Below are 20,542 nucleotides of genomic sequence, written 5' to 3'. Positions count from 1 at the left end.
TAAAACTTCATGAACACCGATGGCGCTAGTATAGAGCTCAACGCTGTTTTTTTTTTTTTTTTTTTGGTTATAAAAAATACTGTTGTCTCTTTACATCATCCGTACCTTCCAAATACGGCCATTGGCGTTAAACCAGGTTACGTTTTCAGTAGTCAGTGGCGGCACATAGAGTGGTAATGACGAATGCAAGGCATCCAATTGAATTGTGGACGGGGGGGGGGCGGGCGGGGCAGAGCGGGGCGGGGCGCGCGGGGCAGGGCGGGGCGGGGGTGGAGGCTGAATGACTGAGCATTGATCAATCATTTTTCAGGACATTGCTTATTCTGCCTGTAATTTATTCCATCAGCGCAGGTCATTGACTAGCTGATTTTAGTTCCATTTTCATTCTTTGTTTTTGCTTTCCTTTGTTTCATTTCCTTAAATTTTGTACCAAAATCCAAATGTGGTCCCTTATTTAGCAAATTGTGACAATAAACCTTACAACGATAGTCTCACACAAATGCGGAATAGCAATGACATCCTGTGTTATTTATTTAGCATTACAAAACAATGATATATGTCGAAAGAGACGGCGGCATATTATACGTCCATGGTGATATTGGTAAAGTTTCTCTCTACCTTTCCCTCGCCCCTCCCCCTTCCCCTCACTCACTCCACCAACCGCCCACCTTTACCCCTACGTACATAACTCATCCAACGCGTTTATCCAACATTTACCCTCCGCACTCGCAATTGGCACCGAGCAAATCCCATGCTTACTCTTCATTGCTATACAAACGATAACAAATAACAAATGTATAGGCTAGTATACGAACTCCAGTACAGTCAGTTATTTCGTAAATATATATATGTTCACTCATTTCTATCTATGAAAAGTTCTAGAATGATATAATTTCAATAATCATTTTCCATTATCACCTGCCTGAATTTGGCAAGTAGAATTTTGGAAGAGTAGAAAACATGCATATTTGGGAAACATTTACGTGGGTCATATACATTACATATTTCAACATTTTTCAACATTTTTCAACATATATCAACATATTTCATATTCAACATTTTTCAACATATTTCAACATTCAACATTTCCATCTCGGAAAAAAAAGAAGAAGTTTAGACTCAAATATATACATATTGATTGATTCTAAAAAGTAGCTGGCCTCGTTATATGTTTGTTTAAATTCATCTATGTGTTGGCTCTAAAATAATTGCATAAACCAACATCCTGCCATCAAAACATGGGGCAGTTCCTTATAAACTAGTGAAACCTTTTCAACCAAAAATTAAAAAAAAAAAAAGTTGAATCATTACATGTATGGAATCATATGGAAGCTAAAGCTAAGGATATTTATAATATGTAGCTAATGTTTAACAGAAAACATTGGGTTCAGGCAGATTAAGTTGTGTATTAGTCAATTGAAAAAATATCTTTGTTTGCTGAAAAGTGCTGTCATATCATACATATAGAAGCTTGCAGTACATGTATTTTAACATAAAACAATGGTCAAGTAAAATAACAGAAAGTGAAAGAAAAATGGTTTTGGTGTTCATATCATCCTAATTTTAATAAAGACCCATCGTTCTGACCCACGAGAGAACGTCAACACCCTATAGGGGTCTATATTCTGTATTGTTTGAAATGATGCAGACACAATTTTGAATGAGCATACCATTATTATTTCAAGTGATGTTTGCATACAACTTAAAGTGAAATATATATTTCCAATGGAATGGCATTTTGCGAGAGGGTATACCTTCGTTTCACTATTACTGTTACCTAAGTTGTTCTATTATGCACAGTTAAATGCAGCATTATTGTGTACAGCTGTCAACAATGGCAACTCTGGGTGAAGCCCTGTCAAAATTGAAAATTTCGGCATATCTAGTAGTGCTTTTGTACATTTCGTACATTTACTATACAATTTCACAAGTGTACGTCCGTCACAATAAAAATTGTACGTCCGTCACAAAGTAATATTTGAAAATATTGCAGGGAAGTGATAAAGGTTGCAACTGCTTGCTTACTGATATGGGTAGTTTAGAGTCTTCTTCATAACATGTATAAAAGTTTTAATTGTATCCCATCCAATTCAAAGATATTTTTAAAAGAAAACTACGATCTGAAAAATATCACTTTCTCTGGGTACGTCCGTCACAGGGAGGTTTTTTGAGTATTTTTGTAGTTTATTTGGATGGACAAGGAATGAAAGACCATATAAGAATAGTACAAGGTAGATGTTCCATAAAACCCAAATGAAAACTTATCTCCTATATATAGCCATTGAGATATGGATCAACAAACTGTCCGAAATGTACGTCCGACTATAGGGGCTAATCCATGCGCGGCATCGCAATTCATATTTCCATATTTATCCCGAGTTCAGAAAAGATGCCGACGGTTTGAAGCTAGCTGAATAATTAAACCTGAGTTCAGAGAAGATGCCGACGGTTTGAAGTTAGCTGAGTAATTCAAAGTAAACTTCAACCAAAGTTTTATTATATGAAACAACAGTCATTCAATCCACCAACCCTATACGCTACACGTGATACCCCAAGGCTATGAAAAGCCAGTATATCTTAACGTAAACGCCAGTTAATTTATCTTGCATACTGTCTCTATCCATATGCTTTGCAATGCAATTCAGGAACGGCCCATGTCTCCTGCCAATTAAAATTGAAGCTGCCTGCCAGCATTTAGACTATTTAAAAACAATTTTACAATCCGGACAAAAAATAGTACTTCAACTATCCTCATCCAAAAGATATTATATTTAAAATGGTTAATGATCAATTTTCATTTTGCTGATCATGTAAAGTTATGAAACTATATACAAGTTACATTTTGAACTACAGTGTCGTGAGATTTGTATTTCGGTCAATGTGCAGTCTTAACTCCATCAAGCCAAATAAGTGTTCTGTTGTCTTCCCACAATTTACGGAACATGTTACGTCGCCACCAAATATTATATTCTTGAATCCAGTTGTGGGTTCCACAGCGGTAGCAACTCCCAAACCAATTGGCCCCGTATGGATCAAAAGATTTACGCATAGGATGTTTTGCCATTTTTTCGAAATCATGAACAATTTTGCAAACTCCTTCTTGATAGAATGGAAATCGATAATTGAACCCCTGCTGTTGTACTTTTCCTTTTCTCCTCCAATCAAAATACGCGTTATATAAAGTTTCGTTGCCGCCTACTTTATTAATATATCTAGCAAGGTCTTCAATGGAATCAAAGTCGTCTGCGTGTATATAAGAATGAGGTGGCATTAATCTACTATATTCCTCCCTGGTTCCACCTAGTACTATAGGAACAGACTCCCAGTTCTGTAGGGCATTCCATACCTTTTCTGTCAAATACTCGCTACAACAGCTATTTTCTAAACTAAGATGAAATTTGTATCCCATAAAGATACCTTTGGCAATTTTTGTATTCCTCCGCATGGTTAAGTTCCCACACGCTCCGTACATGTCAATAGGAATAAATTCTCCAAGATCTTCAACAAATTTTGTTCTGTCCCAGCCTAATCCTCCACAGTGGAGTGACGATACCCATGAGGCAAACTTGGGTTTCTTTTTATACCAATTAGTACTTTTGGTATCCGACTTTACTTTATCGTAAGGAGTGTACCAGCCATAAGCACCGTGTATGTCAGACGTTGAATGGAAGGTGAAAGACCAATTATATGTATCGTATCTGTAGACTTTTGGCGGCAAATAGTCTGGTACTATAGCAGCAGGCTCCTGTGTTGCAAATATCCATATTTGTCCAGGACTACGATAGCGGTGTAAGGCTTCCCATTCTTCAAGTTCCATTGGTCCAGTAGTAAAAAACACCGCGTCGGCCCCAGCTACATCGGAAGCGTTCGTAGTGAAACGGACAGTGACCGGAGCTCCGTCTTTCTTACATGTATAATGACAAGGAAAGTGGACGAAATGCCATCCGGGTTTTTCCTTGAAAGCAACAAAATCATATCTCGACTTCTCGGGAAAGTGAATATCTACGACGGATTTCTCGATGGATTTTACGAGGGATAAATTCCGATTATTCTGTTCTTTGAAAGTAAGGAATTTATCTGGAAAAACAAACTCGTGCGTTGATGTACCGTGTAGCCAGACCATGGCTGTAATGACTACACTTATCACTAATATGTAGACAAATCGCTTCCTTCTGTTTTCACCCGACATATTGTACAGATATTACCTCCCACAGTCACGGAGTTTTTTGAAAGTTAAAGAAAAAAATCCCAATACTTGTTTCACTTCAACGGTTTTGGAGATCTGCAAGCAAGAATATAAATAACATAAGAATAATAACTCACGTGAACGGAAAAGGGCATTATTTAAGGCACGCGGTTTAAATTAATATTACTGTAAATATAATTCAAGAGATGAAATGGGGGGGGGGGTAGATTATGCAAGTTATGACCTTTGCTTTCGTTGTGATTTCAGCCTAATTTATTATACGTTGGTATATGAGAATAACTTTACTTTTTGTTAAAGAAAACTTTTTTATGAATATAATTACCTCAAACATTGTATTTAGTGATTCTTGTAAAATATATGCGTATATAAAATATATATATATAAATATAAATATATATATATAAATATAATATAATAATATAATATAATATAATATAATATAATATATATATATAAATATATATATAAATATATATAAATATAAATATATAAATATATATAAATATAAATATAAATATATATATATATATTTATATAAATATATAAATATATATATAAATATATATATAAATATATATATAAATATAAATATAATATAATATAATATAATATAATATAATATAATATAATATAATATAATATAATATAATATAATATAATATATAATATATATATATATAAATATATGCGTATATAAAATATATATATATTTTTTTTCTATTCTACTCATATTCTATTTTTTTTTATGTGTTTACTTCATTTATATTTGTTTTGTTTTACGGGAGGGCGTTGTGGTCAAGTGGTTAAGGCAGTGGACTTGTGATCTAAGGATTACAGGTTCGAGCCCTGGCCAGATCATTGCGTTGTGTCCTTGGGCAAGGCGCTTTATCTCCATTGCCTCTCTTCACCCAGGTGTATAAATGGGGACCTGCGAGGTAACTTGTAAATATAGTTGCGTGCGCCGGTTTGTGGCTGCACCCTATGGGAAGTCCCCCGGGGGACACGTGGTTGTGGTGCACTGTGGTGCCCCAGGAGAGATTGATTGAACTGTGCACACTTTGGTGTGTGGGTGTGACAAGTTACCAATGACCAGGGGTTAAGTTGTAAAGTCGTGTGAGGAGGCATTAGCCTCATACAAGACTGTAAACCTTCAACTTTTTTGTGTTTTTTAGTCACAAATGTCAGCTTACTATAAAGATACTATATTTTGTAATAACTATTTTATGATATCTCTAAAGTACTGCCCACACTTGTGTTTATTTTGTAATAACTATTTTATGATATCTCTAAAGTACTGCCCACACTTGTGTTTATTTTGTAATAACTATTTTATGATATCTCTAAAGTACTGCCCACAATTGTGTTTATTTTGTATTAACTATTTTATGATATCTCTAAAGTACTGCCCACACTTGTGTGTATTTTGTAATAACTATTTTATGATATCTCTAAAGTGCTGCCCACACTTGTGTGTATTTTGTGATAACTATTTTATGATATCTCTAAAGTGCTGCCCACACTTGTGTTTATTTTGTAATAACTATTTTATGATATCTCTAAAGTGCTGCCCACACTTGTGTTTATTTTGTAATAACTATTTTATGATATCTCTAAAGTACTGCCCACACTTGTGTTTATTTTGTGATAACTATTTTATGATATCTCTAAAGTACTGCCCACAATTGTGTTTATTTTGTATTAACTATTTTATGATATCTCTAAAGTACTGCCCACACTTGTGTGTATTTTGTAATAACTATTTTATGATATCTCTAAAGTACTGCCCACACTTGTGTTTATTTTGTAATAACTATTTTATGATATCTCTAAAGTACTGCCCACACTTGTGTGTATTTTGTGATAACTATTTTATGATATCTCTAAAGTACTGCCCACACTTGTGTTTATTTTGTATTAACTATTTTATGATATCTCTAAAGTACTGCCCACACTTGTGTTTATTTTGTAATAACTATTTTATGATATCTCTAAAGTACTGCCCACACTTGTGTTTATTTTGTAATAACTATTTTATGATATCTCTAAAGTACTGCCCACACTTGTGTGTATTTTGTATTAACTATTTTATGATATCTCTAAAGTACTGCCCACACTTGTGTTTATTTTGTGATAACTATTTTATGATATCTCTAAAGTACTGCCCACAATTGTGTTTATTTTGTATTAACTATTTTATGATATCTCTAAAGTACTGCCCACACTTGTGTGTATTTTGTAATAACTATTTTATGATATCTCTAAAGTACTGCCCACACTTGTGTGTATTTTGTATTAACTATTTTATGATATCTCTAAAGTACTGCCCACACTTGTGTTTATTTTGTAATAACTATTTTATGATATCTCTAAAGTACTGCCCACACTTGTGTTTATTTTGTAATTACTATTTTATGATATCTCTAAAGTACTGCCCACAATTGTGTTTATTTTCTATTAACTATTTTATGATATGTCTAAAGTACTGCCCACACTTGTGTTTATTTTGTCATAACTATTTTATGATATCTCTAAAGTACTGCCCACACTTGTGTTTATTTTGTGATAACTATTTTATGATATCTCTAAAGTACTGCCCACAATTGTGTTTATTTTGTATTAACTATTTTATGATATCTCTAAAGTACTGCCCACACTTGTGTTTATTTTGTAATAACTATTTTATGATATCTCTAAAGTGCTGCCCACACTTGTGTTTATTTTGTAATAACTATTTTATTATATCTCTAAAGTACTGCCCACACTTGTGTTTATTTTGTGATAACTATTTTATGATATCTCTAAAGTACTGCCCACAATTGTGTTTATTTTGTATTAACTATTTTATGATATCTCTAAAGTACTGCCCACACTTGTGTGTATTTTGTAATAACTATTTTATGATATCTCTAAAGTGCTGCCCACACTTGTGTGTATTTTGTAATAACTATTTTATGATATCTCTAAAGTACTGCCCACACTTGTGTTTATTTTGTAATAACTATTTTATGATATCTCTAAAGTACTGCCCACACTTGTGTTTATTTTGTGATAACTATTTTATGATATCTCTAAAGTACTGCCCACAATTGTGTTTATTTTGTATTAACTATTTTATGATATCTCTAAAGTACTGCCCACACTTGTGTTTATTTTGTAATAACTATTTTATGATATCTCTAAAGTACTGCCCACACTTGTGTTTATTTTGTAATAACTATTTTATGATATCTCTAAAGTACTGCCCACACTTGTGTGTATTTTGTGATAACTATTTTATGATATCTCTAAAGTACTGCCCACACTTGTGTTTATTTTGTATTAACTATTTTATGATATCTCTAAAGTACTGCCCACACTTGTGTGTATTTTGTAATAACTATTTTATGATATCTCTAAAGTACTGCCCACACTTGTGTTTATTTTGTAATAACTATTTTATGATATCTCTAAAGTACTGCCCACAATTGTGTTTATTTTGTAATAACTATTTTATGATATCTCTAAAGTACTGCCCACACTTGTGTTTATTTTGTGATAACTATTTTATGATATCTCTAAAGTACTGCCCACACTTGTGTGTATTTTGTGATAACTATTTTATGATATCTCTAAAGTACTGCCCACACTTGTGTTTATTTTGTATTAACTATTTTATGATATCTCTAAAGTACTGCCCACACTTGTGTGTATTTTGTAATAACTATTTTATGATATCTCTAAAGTACTGCCCACACTTGTGTTTATTTTGTAATAACTATTTTATGATATCTCTAAAGTACTGCCCACAATTGTGTTTATTTTCTATTAACTATTTTATGATATCTCTAAAGTACTGCCCACACTTGTGTTTATTTTGTAATAACTATTTTATGATATCTCTAAAGTACTGCCCACACTTGTGTTTATTTTGTGATAACTATTTTACGATATCTCTAAAGTACTGCCCACAATTGTGTTTATTTTGTATTAACTATTTTATGATATCTCTAAAGTACTGCCCACACTTGTGTGTATTTTGTAATAACTATTTTATGATATCTCTAAAGTGCTGCCCACACTTGTGTGTATTTTGTAATAACTATTTTATGATATCTCTAAAGTACTGCCCACATTTGTGTTTATTTTGTAATAACTATTTTATGATAACTCTAAAGTACGACCCACACTTGTGTTTATTTTGTAATAACTATTTTATGATATCCCTAAAGTACTGCCCACACTTGTGTTTATTTTGTTGATGTGTTTACTTCATTTATATTTGTTTTGGTTTTTAGTCACAAATGACAGCTACCTATAAATATACTATATTTTGTAATAACTATTTTATGATATCTCTAAAGTACTGCCCACAATTTTGAAGGTTAAGAAAAGGTTAAAAACATTCATGAGCAGCAAATTACCATTACAGCTGCATTGTTTAGCAAATCTGACTATTGTATGAACGGTCTTTAAGACAGGAGTATTAAGACGTCAGCTGGGAATATGGTCGTTCAAGATTTGGGCTTTTTATCAAATATATTCTTATTTCTTATGAAATTCTGGTCTAGAAAAACCACATTTTATCCTATTTGTGTGTATATGTAACTTATGGTATTTTTCCCTTGAGAATTGGAACCCACCCCCAGAAAGAACCCCCCTATTCCGGGGTTGCGTTCAGGATGTGGGCATTTTACCCAAAATATTCTTATTTCTTAGGAAATTCTGGTCTAGAAAAACCACATTTTATCCTATTTTTGTGTAAATGTAACTTCTGGTATTTTTTCCTTAAAAAATGGACCCCCCCACCCCCAGAAAGAACCCCACTTTTCGGAGGTGCGTTCAGGATTTGCTTTTTTCCCAAGATATTCTTATTCCTTTTGAAATTCTAGTCTAGAAAAACCATGTGAGATAAATCCTCCTTTCAGGTGATACCTACCTCATTCATAGCCTGGTCTATATATATATATGCAACATTCGAACAATGAAATTGCTTGTCACCATCACAGACGAAAGCGCGTCGAAATTCGCACAATCACAGTATGTCAGTATCTGTAACATAGGTCAGCCCGCACAATCGCTCAAACCAATTAAGTGGGTCACTGAACCAAATGATCGTGCAGAGGATACAATGGAAGTGTCGGCTCTTCATTATATCTCCAAAAGATAGTTTGAGCTAGACGGACACGTGACGTGACACTTATTGTAGTACACACGGCTTCCGCGAGGATAATAACAACAAACTATAGACATAATTGAACTTTCAGGCAAGTAAATCGTTAGACTTGTAATTATGTTATATCGGGGTAACAGTTTGAAATTGCCCCTTTAGTGATGTCGTTTGTGTCAATGTTACACATTTTCTTTTTTTCAGGAAGGTTTTGTCCGTCATACAGGGTAATAAAGATCAATATTTGAACGTACCTTCAAATTCATCCCATTTGAAATTTGCGATGGTAGGTGACAGCAAATATATGCGGTGTTAGCGTAAGTGTTCGAGGGATTTTAAAACATGGTGGCGTATTTTGAACTCAGTCAACATTAGTATTCCATGGGCAAAGTAACATGACATTGTACATCTGTGCAGGAATGACTCTAGTCACTATTTTGGAAACTTTACTTTACTGCACCGTTTGCAGTATGGATCGTGTGAATTAATAATATAGTTGGTAAAAGGAGTTAAATTGATCAAATCATCTTTCCCTATTTTCTCATAACAGTAGAGGACAGTATGGAACCATGGACAGTTGTTACATATGTCATAGTTTGATACTTAATTGTTCAGGTATAAGATTGATTACTTATGGGCGAGGTTTTTATCCCGTCGTGAGATTGATTATAAAGATAAGTCTGTGTCAATTGTTGATTGGGTAGAGACGTAAGTTTGGGAATTTAATGATGGGACCGGTCTCAAAAATCGGAAACGGGTCACTGATCTCCCTGGTTCGGTCGGTTCCCCCGTGTACCAGTTCATGACGTGTTCAACCTTAAACCTAACTCGGTCGATACTATAACATATGGCTAATGTTACTGTACGTATATAGGCTATGCGGGCCGCGATTTTTTTTCCCAAACTGAACTGACACTGAAATTATTTCCTCGATTCTGATTGGCTGATCAAAATCGGAATGGTAGTCTGCGTTTATCAATGAATCCGAAATAATCCTCAGGGTATGGGTTCGGGTGCTCTTTGGTTCCTCTTCGAGTCCATACCATGTACAAGAACTTCTACTGGTGCCGGTAAACATCTGTGTTTCCGTACGTATATGTTATAAGGCTATACAACTATAGTTAACAAGTCAAAAGACACAGACATATCGTCAAATGCCTTTTTTTTTTGTGTACACTCAATGGCTGGCACACACTCGCTCGCCGTCTTCATGGCCACTGCCTATTCGACTAGGCCTATCATGATTCATTGACTGAATACATTTTTTAGAAGTTGAACTTCTCATGAATTTATGATTATAAAACTATATCGCAACTCCGAATGTACACAAACACCTCGTACATACGTACATCGGCTACATGTATACAATTACAAATGCACTGTGTTGATTGTGCTGTATACTATACATAGTACAGTAGGCTACATTACATGTGTTGTGTAGAGCGGAGTCAAGCGAGTAAACAAACGATCGGGGACTGCCTATTATGGACGCAGTAGTTGGGAATTGTTGCTTCATTGTGTTAAGAACATTATATACTTTCGTTCATATATTCCTACCAAAAGTTCTGGAAAGTTGCTAATGTGAATGAATATCTTGAATTTGTTCGTGTTGATCATACTGATATCGACAGAGTATACCTTGTTGAATACTCATTTCAGTGTCAGTTCAGTTTGGGGAAAAAAAGTTCGCGGGCCTTCAGTCACGTAATGGTAAGACTGCAAACAACTGCTCGTTTAAGTAACTTAACCTTCGAACTTATTTATACGTCAAGGCTGCATATATTATTTATATCAACTACTTATATACTCAAATAAATTACTTCTTAAAATCAATACATGCGAGGGTTTGCCCCCAATCATGTTTTATTAGTGATCTATGTAATCTGGTATATGTCGATTTAAATCGGTAGAAGTCAATTTAAGCTGCTAGAAACTGATATAAGTCGAAGGAAATTGGTATATGTCGATTCCCCACGATTTGAGACTGATGGCCCGCTATACGATCGAACTCGCAAGAGGTTCTAGGGGAATATGTGTAATTGTGTTATGAAAGAATAGAAAACAGTTGGTATTTGGTATTTCAGGAGGAGAGCTTTATTAAACGGGTCATTCTCGGGGTTGCTATATAACTTAATTCAAGTTAAATTCTTTAAGAAGGACGGTGAAAAGAGGGCTTGTATTTCCTGCATGTGGAACGTGTAAACTACCGATATAACTATAGGGACTGAGGTTCAGTGCAAGCAGGCGCGTAGCCGGGGGGGGCGAATGGGGCGACCGCAACCCCCGCCCACCTCGAGCATATTTTTTTATGATATCGCTAGTAATTTCAAAATAAATTATGCTTAGATATCACTTACATGGCCTGGGAAGTGCCATTTCTAGCGATCTGGGAGACATTTTCGGCCAAAATTTTCTTGCACGCTTCGCGCCAACCTCTGGTGGCGCTACGCTTAGATAGTTTGCCCCTCACTTGGCAAATTTTTCGCTACGCCTCTGAGTGCATGGCGATCAGCTTTAGTATGAATTCTGTTGAGAATTTGTTTGTTGGAGTTAGAGATGGCAAGCATGAAGATGATGAGGATGGGTTTTGGTTTTGGTTTTATAGACGTGGATAAAAGTATCTGTTCAATCGTGTGCATACGTTCATACTGAGCGTGTGTTAGTGTTATTTGGAGCATGCCAACTTAACTGTTATATTCATACGCGAGCAACATACGGAAAACAACGTGATAATCGATACTGAGGGCTTCGATTAACATGAAATTTGGGGAATACAGTATGTATCAGTAGGTATTTCGTTTTGCTGTAAATCATGACGCGGCCAAACCTAAACGCGTATTCCATTGAACAAGATGAAACAGTCCTTTTACAGCTAGAGTTGGCCCTGAATATTCCCATTGTAGAATGGTTTACCTCCAAATACGCACATGGTTCTACATCAAACATTGGTGAGTGTCTTACATTTGGCACTGACGATTTTTGTAATTTATAGTAAAACGGCCACATAAGTTCAATCATTAACAAACTTAAAAGTAACAAAGCAAACGTCTTTATTGACACCCCCGCCCCCCCCCCCTCCACCCCTCGCCTAATGTTTGTTTATAGCATCGGTACCATTTCAAGTCATATAAGAAAAAGAAGACTTTACTGTGTATCTGCACTATAATATTCAGTGTCGAATGAGCTCGATTCTAATAGGTCTTTTTAACTTGATATTGAAACAAAATTGTGATCGAAACATCACAGTGCGCATTGATCCAATAATCTTCAAATGTTTTTCATTCAGTAATAGTTCTGATTTTAAAGCTACTGAAATATAATTTCTTTACTTTGCAAATGTTGTCTCAGTACATATATGAAAGAAGCTAAAACTATCTATTCCTTTAAATATTGCCTACGTATAATCTAATGTGCTTATCTATTACTTTGTATTACATTGTATGTATAGCCTTTCCCTTTGTCATTGATTCGGCTTTTTTTTTTGGTTTCGATGATAATCATAACCTTTGCATTTATGATGGTGTGTGGGTGTATATGTGGATGTGTCAAATTGTGAAAACCTTGTAAACACAATATCTCAAGAAGGAAAGCTTGGGCCGATCTCATGTTTGGTGTGTAGGAGTACTCTCTTAAAATGATAGACTGAAGAATTCAGTCTTCTTTGAGACTGAAATTTTTTTCAGTGTTATACACTGAGCTTAGACTGAGAAACACTCTACTTAGACTGTATTATCAGTTACACCGTTCAGTCGCTGTTTTGGACTGACTGTATTAACCAATCAGCTAATCACATGTGGCATGGCATCTTACCATTTTCAGTCTCTGTATTCCACTGAAAAATGTATCCAATCAGAGAACAGAAATGCGCCTACGTCATCCGAAAACTTGCAAATACGCAGCACAAAAAACAAGTGACAACGAGCGCTACAACTTGTGTACATATATACTACTATATTCTTCGCTTAGCCAGGTACTCGCTGTACTGTACGTACGCACGCCGTACACACAGCTAGGCATGAACGAGACAGACGACCGTATGTCTAAGCTAGAGTAAAGGTTATAAATTAGCAATGGCTGAGTCTTTAAGAACTTTTCTTACAAATAAAGGTTTCCACGAAGTGAAAACAGTTTTCGAGGGAAAGGTATGTATGTTTTTTGTTGTTTTCCAATTAATACAGAATAAAAGCTTGGCAGTTCGTAACGTTAGTTATTCTAGGCTTGTGCGCGAGGTAGGCCTAGCTAGGCTGTACCATAGCAAATAGGGACTAGGCTGTTGTTATAATTGGTGGGGCCTATTAACACGATCGTCGGCGAATAAGCACGCCGGTCCTGCATATGTACCCGATCGTCGGGCAAATCAGCCCGCCTATCCTGCATATGTACCCGATCGTCGGGCAAATCAGCCCGCCTGTCCTGCATATGTACCCGATCGTCGGGCGAATAAGCACGCTTGTCCTGCAATATGTACTCGATCGTCCCAAAATGAATCTAGCCTAGGCTAGGTTAACCTCATAACAAATACTTGGACATAATAATGCTCAAGAAATTGCAAAACAAAGGACTATTATGCATAGATTGTAAGCACCCTTAATTATTTGAAAAATGTAGTGACTGCTACAGCCATTACAGCATGAAGCTATCACGGTACCAGATCGTCGGGCAAATTAGCCCGCCTATCCTGCATATGAACCCAATCGTCGGGCGAATAAGCACGCTTGTCAGGACTGCAATATGTACTCGATCGTCCCAAATGAATCTAGGCTTGGTTAACCTCATAACAAATACTTGAACATAATAATGCTGAAGAAATTGCAAAACACAGTACTATTATGCATAGATTGTAAGCACCCTTAATTATTTGAAAAATGTAGTTACTGCTACAGCCATTACAGCATGAAGCTATCACGGTACCAGATTGTCTGGCAAATTAGCCCGCCTGTCCTGCATATGAACCCAATCGTCGGGCGAATAAGCACGCTTGTCAGGACTGCAATATGTACTCGATCGTCCCAAATGAATCTAGGCTAGGTTAACCTCATAACAAATACTTGAACATAACAATGCTGAAGAAATTGCAAAACACAGTACTATTATGCATAGATTGTAAGCACCCTTAATTATTTGAAAAAAATGTAGTTACTGCTACAGCCATTACAGCATGAAGCTATCACGATTCTGTTAAACAATTACCATTGTATTTAAATCATGTGGAAACTGGAAAAGAATTGGTATGCTTTTGCTATTTTATTAAACATATAGTGGGCCATCAGTCTTTACTATAAGATTTTACAGTAATATTACCATTCACTAATCTTATGAAATCAGTTTCTTTTACAAGCAGATAGACATATTAGTGAAATCAGTAGGCTAAAATGTAAATCATATTCCTTGTTCACTGGTTTTCTATGCTGATGAAATGGAATCAGGAGATGTCATGGACAATTTATCCTTAAAAAGAGAAATTTCTGAAAACAACTAACAACAAACCTTGCTTGGTAACCATGTACCTGCCAAAATCAACATGATAACCCATAAATGTTAGGTTGAATTTGAATCCACCTTCACATAACACATCTCACCCACCATGGATGACATATTGCTGCCTATCATGAATTGATGTATCTCCTTCGTACAATGCCAGTCATGTTCTTCTTTCTCCATTCTCTCCTAAATATTATTCTAGTCTAGTCCACATCGAACTCTACCTCTCAACATATCTTTTTTTAAGAATGTTTTGATTCATACCATATTGCTTGTCCTTTATCACATTTATTTTTATCTTCACCAAACAGGAGGGCACAGATATTGAGAGCGCAGCACAGGGCAGACAAGGACAATATTGGCAGCCTTTCATCCTATCTCTCGGACCAGAATTGAACCCCAAACAATTCTTCATTGTGGCAGATAAACTGGCCATTCCAACAGGGACAGAGGCGTAGAACATACATTTAACATAGACTATACACCCCCTCTACAACACTAGTTTTGTGAGTTCCATGCTTCCATGGTGTATGGAATTTTGCAACCAACAGAAGTGAAGTCTCTAGTTCGTATCCTTGCCACATCAATAAGGGCAGTCAGCATGGAGTAATTTCAAGGAGTGAATGTTACATTTTATTGCTCTGTAGGCCGGAACCCCGTCTGTCAGCGTGGAGTAACTTTAAAAGGGTGTGAAGACTCGCGCAAAAAGAACGTCTAATGCCGGTAATCTGACCTAGTTTCAAATGAGGTGTGACAGAAGTGTTAGACACTGCCATGGATCCCAGAAAATACAAACACAGCTTGCTACCGTCGGTAATTAGACACTAGTGTACAGTCAGTACATACAGCTGCGGTCAATACCCACATCACAGTGTATAAACGATACAGCGATGAACATCTCAGGTCCAGCTAAAGATATCAAGGTATCACGTTTCATTACTGTCTGTCTTTGTTAGCGACACGAACAAACATCACTTGCAAGCAACAGAAAGTTAACTTTTTCAGATGGCTGCATGCTGTTTGGGACAAGTCTTCAATACCTTTAAGGAGTAACTAACACATACCCTAAAATGATAAATTGATTACCCAGAGTTTACCAACAGTTTTATATGAATAGGGCTCCAGAAATAAATATTTCATTGATTTTTGGTTGTCAAAAATGTTTTTTAATGATACTGATCTAATTATGAATGTAATTAAACAAACACCTAGTTGCCAAAAAAACTTTGTTGTATGATTTTTCAAGCATGTTATTTTAATGTTTACTTTAATGTTCCCACATTTCACTGCACTCACTATGTTGAAGGTTTATTTAATTAAGCAATTAATTAAGCTAATATTATTTATTATGCACAATATTCCATAACTTGTGCCATGAAAAGCAAGTAACCTGATTATTATAAATTCAGTAATTGTAGAAAATTCCATTTGAGAATATCCTTTCCTCATTATTTTTTAGTCGACTTTGAGTCACATTTTTTTTTCAGCTTGAGCCCGACATTAAATGATTCACGTCAGATAATTTACAAAACTTCAAAGTTTGATTGAAATCCCAATCAAAATCACTATACATGATTACTATCAGAAAGTTAAGAAATAATTGAGGGTGGTATAATAGTCACATGTGCTGTTTTTGCATACAAATTTGCTTTATATGAATGCCATATCATGAAATTGTGAATGCAGTATATAATAATTCATGTTTATCTAATAGCCATTATGAAGTTAGTGCCATTCTGTTAACTGCTTGTAATATGTTGTTTTGTGTGTGCTGGATAATGACTTTCAGCAATCGCCAATCTATATCATTGAAACACAAAGTATTTAAATGTTGACGGCACTGATATATAGTTTAACCATTCCTAATATTTTATAAATAACCTTCTGAAAATTTGTCATATGTTTTCCCCATTTTGAAATCATTCTAAGAAATTGTTGCTACTATACATTAATGATTTACAACTGGAAAAAAAGGCAATGTACCAGATCCATTGTACTATCGTCGTGTTTCCATCCTATCCCTTTTGTAAAGGTAGGATCGTATAGTTACTATATCCTTTACAGTGGAAAATTTAAAGTTCAGTGAGATCGGGAGATGGGATCAGCTGGGTATATAACGACTCAATTTACAGCTGTGTTGTCAATGAATTCCAGGGTATTACCACCTGGTGGTAATATACAAAGAATTTAAAGTGCTTTCTGTTGCAGTGGTGTTGCCAGACATATGAATTTTGGTTGGTGTTATGTCTATTTGTGAATTCCCTCTTGGGGGAGGGGTTCCCCAGGCCACCCATTGGCGACACCACTGATCTGTTCTCAGCTCACCTAATCCTTTTTCAAAAAAATTAAAGAACATTTTAGATGGCCCAATTCAAGCAGAAATTTGACAGATTAATATTGAACTGAAAATATGTCACTGTTATGTAAAGCATCTTTTTAATTTGAACGTTTGTTGGAAAGATAACATGTTGTGTTGAACATCCCTCAGAATATTGTAGTTTTGATTTCTGTTTTTTTTTTTAATATGATAACGAAAATTCTATAAGAATATATTAGTGAGTTAGTGGAAATAAAATTACTGTTCGGTGGATATTGACAATTATATTTCTTGATGGAATACCATTTTTAATGTACTTTGTGTGTGACTGTCACAACGATTTTCTGGTCTTTATAGCCTAACATGATTGGATGTGAAGGCGAAGTCACTCAATGAAGTAGCACCTTTCAGTAAATTCCCCTGCATTAACAGATCATTGAATGTTGTCTTTGATGATGGCCTTAAATGCATCTATATTGAAGAATTCCAGCACCAAGCTAACACGGAGGATCAATAGAAAAGCTTGTTCAATCCAGGATTTGCAGTTTATAAGATTGACAGTATAGCTGTGATGTGTAAAGGACCGACTGTTCAGTCTGATTTCAGTCTAATAGACTGAGCATATTCAATCTAATTAAGACTGGTGCTGCAATAAATCAGTCTAAACTGCTGACTGTTCAGTCTAAAGTGGTTTGATTTTCAGTCTATTAGACTGCAGAGTACTCAGTCTAATTAAGACTGACCTTCAGTCTTTACATTTCAGACTGAAATTCAGTCTAAGTAGTCTGATCCCTTATCCCATCCATCATTAGACTGAAATTTCAGTCGATTAGACTGAAATTTCAGTCTCTCATTTTAAGAGAGTACCACAGTGATTACCCAGAAACCTGTTTGTTTTTTTGTGGAGGTCAAAGGACAGTTGGAGTCATCATAGGTCAAATTTGAAAACCTTGTTAACATGATATTCTCAATATTGGAAGCTTGGGCAGATCTTATACTTGGCATGAAGGTGTATAATATTAAGTAAAAAAAGCCTATTGATTTTGGTGGAGGATATTGCAAGAATTAGGTAACATTGGACAGATCTCATGTTTTGGTTTGCAGAGGTTCCATATCAACTTTAAGAAGCCTATTATTGCTTTTGGTGGAGTTCAAAGGTATTTTGAAGTCAACAAACGCCAAAAAACTTACTTCACTCCCCTCTTACCTGTCTCTTGACACTAACGCACCTTCCTAAACATGTTATCGCAAGGGAAGCTTGGACAGCTCGCATTTTTGGTATGTTATTGTACCACATTGAGTACAAGAAGCCTAATGTTGTGGGCAGAGGTCAATGGTCGTTTGAGTTCACGAGGACTCAAATTGTGAAAACTATGTTTTACACAATATTTCAACAAGGACAGATATCATATTTAGTATGTTGATCTAGGCTATCTATCACATTTAGTACAAGAAGCCAGCTGTTGTAGAGGACATGGTCATTTCAGGACAGCCTGTGTCATTGTGAATTTATTGTTTGTCACATCACACTGCTTTACTGAGATCGAGTATGTTGTACACCTCACTATACATTACGTCAGATTTATGAAGAAAACTGCTCATGTTACATCATCAAAACTGCAACGCATTTTTGAATTCTGGTTATCACTTCTTCTTTTTTGTCTCTTCTTTTCTGAGTGACTTTTGTGGACTGAAGTATAGCCTCTTTTCAGTGATATTATCTTACTTATTGTCTAGTACAATATATTAGTCCGACTGTAAGTTCTGTTACATTAAAACACATGTAGGATTATTGTATAAAACATTTAAATAGGCTTTACCTAGCTGTACTTTTACACTATGCATTGATTACATATTATCAAAATTAATGTCTTGACCAACAATGTAGCGCGCTGCTAACATTTTCGAATTACCCATCACACTCACCACCACAAAATGGTGAGAAAACCATATACAATATATTACTTCTTTCTTACCTAAAACTACATCTTCTAAACCCACACCGATATTCCAAACCATAACGTAAAATATAAAATAGACCACATGTTGATAGAGGCCATAATCCAGTCTAACATAACATTAACGAGCATAAGTCAATGAAAGGCTTGACAAAGGCCTTTGTGTAGGCTACATTGAAGGACTAACATACTGTATATAGACTACTGGTAATATAGCTCCGTTCGTTGTAAATATACTCTTATCGGTATGCAACGTGCTTTACGCACACCTCCAATAGAGTAATTACATAGGTATAATAAAATGAAAGAGAATTCACTATATATAGTGAATATGAGGAACCGTATTTTGTAAAGGAATTTTAGAATGAAGTCTCAAGTATCCAAGTCATGTCAAACGATTCTTGCGAGACCTACTCTAAATAACAGGTTAATATGTACCAAACTAAGTGCACATATATTTTTTCGTGAAGCATGAAAGACCTAGATTTGCTGGTATATATTGTTTCACAGACTCGTGTGAAGGCGTGAGATTTAACTTATCTGTGTGTGAAATTTGTGTTTTAGTTATGACTGGAATTAAGTGCCGAAGTATGATGAAAATTACGATACGCATTACAATATTGCTTTACAAATGTTTCATACTTACATTATAACAACAGGTCTGTCACAGAGATATAAAAGCCATTACCTTTCAGCAGAAGTTGTAATCCTCTTGTACATGACTGTTATTATTACAACTATGTACGGCTCTGCAATTTACAACCTTCGTGACGTTAATTCAAGCATGAATGCACTTGCTTAGTTACTTGTACAAAGAAGGTGGAATATCTTTCTTTGTACTGACACACAGTACACCGTTCAGTCTATTAAAACATCTACGCATGCGTACCACATAGACTAGTGTATAAGTCATAACCATATCTTCTATACTATGCACTGTATTATGATAATTTTATGACCGTGCCTAGGTAAAACAAACACAGTCTACACAGGTCATATCACTAATTCTACTTAACTGACAACTAAGTAAATAAATGACCAAGGACTTTGTCTCAAATACCCCAGTAAAAACGTAGTGTATGCGTTGATGGATGCGATCAAATATACCTACACGTATAATCAATAATAATAACAGTAATAATGATGGTGATGGTGATGGTGATGGTGATGTCGATGTCGATGTCGATGGTGATGGTGATGGTGATGGTGATGGTGGTGGTGATCGTGATGGTGATGGTGATGGTGATGGTGATGGTGATGGTGATGGTGATGGTGATGATGATGGTGATGATAATGATAATGATAATAATAACACTGATAATAATATAAAAAAAATAATAATAATACTGATACTGATAATGATAATAATAATATTACTGATAATCATAATAATACTGATACTGATAATTATACTGATAATTATTATGATAATA

General features: G+C 35.2%; 1 protein-coding gene and 1 long non-coding RNA gene across 3 annotated transcripts; one reads left to right on the top strand and one right to left on the bottom strand.

Moving 5' to 3' along the window:
* Positions 1-507: 507 nt before the first annotated feature.
* Positions 508-20,252, bottom strand: LOC139983054 (3-galactosyl-N-acetylglucosaminide 4-alpha-L-fucosyltransferase FUT3-like). 2 transcript variants are annotated; one of them, XM_071996393.1, is made up of 2 exons: positions 19,798-20,252; positions 508-4,282 (listed from the first exon to the last, which is right to left on the bottom strand). In XM_071996393.1, exon 2 carries the CDS (start codon positions 4,187-4,189, stop codon positions 2,876-2,878), a length of 1,314 nt encoding a protein of 437 aa, XP_071852494.1. In that variant the 5' UTR covers positions 4,190-4,282; positions 19,798-20,252; the 3' UTR covers positions 508-2,875. The 2 variants fall into 2 exon arrangements, with proteins under 2 accessions (XP_071852494.1, XP_071852493.1); XM_071996392.1 differs by having other exon boundaries at positions 19,756-20,246.
* Positions 12,475-17,451, top strand: LOC139983063 (uncharacterized). Its single transcript, XR_011798490.1, has 2 exons — positions 12,475-13,495; positions 15,146-17,451. It is a non-coding gene; the product is annotated as an uncharacterized lncRNA (long non-coding RNA).
* Positions 20,253-20,542: the final 290 nt, after the last annotated feature.

This window comes from Apostichopus japonicus, chromosome 16, assembly GCF_037975245.1.
Source record: "Apostichopus japonicus isolate 1M-3 chromosome 16, ASM3797524v1, whole genome shotgun sequence".
Classification (NCBI taxonomy): Eukaryota; Metazoa; Echinodermata; class Holothuroidea; order Aspidochirotida; family Stichopodidae; genus Apostichopus; species Apostichopus japonicus.
This window is presented reverse-complemented; position numbering and strand designations above follow the sequence as displayed.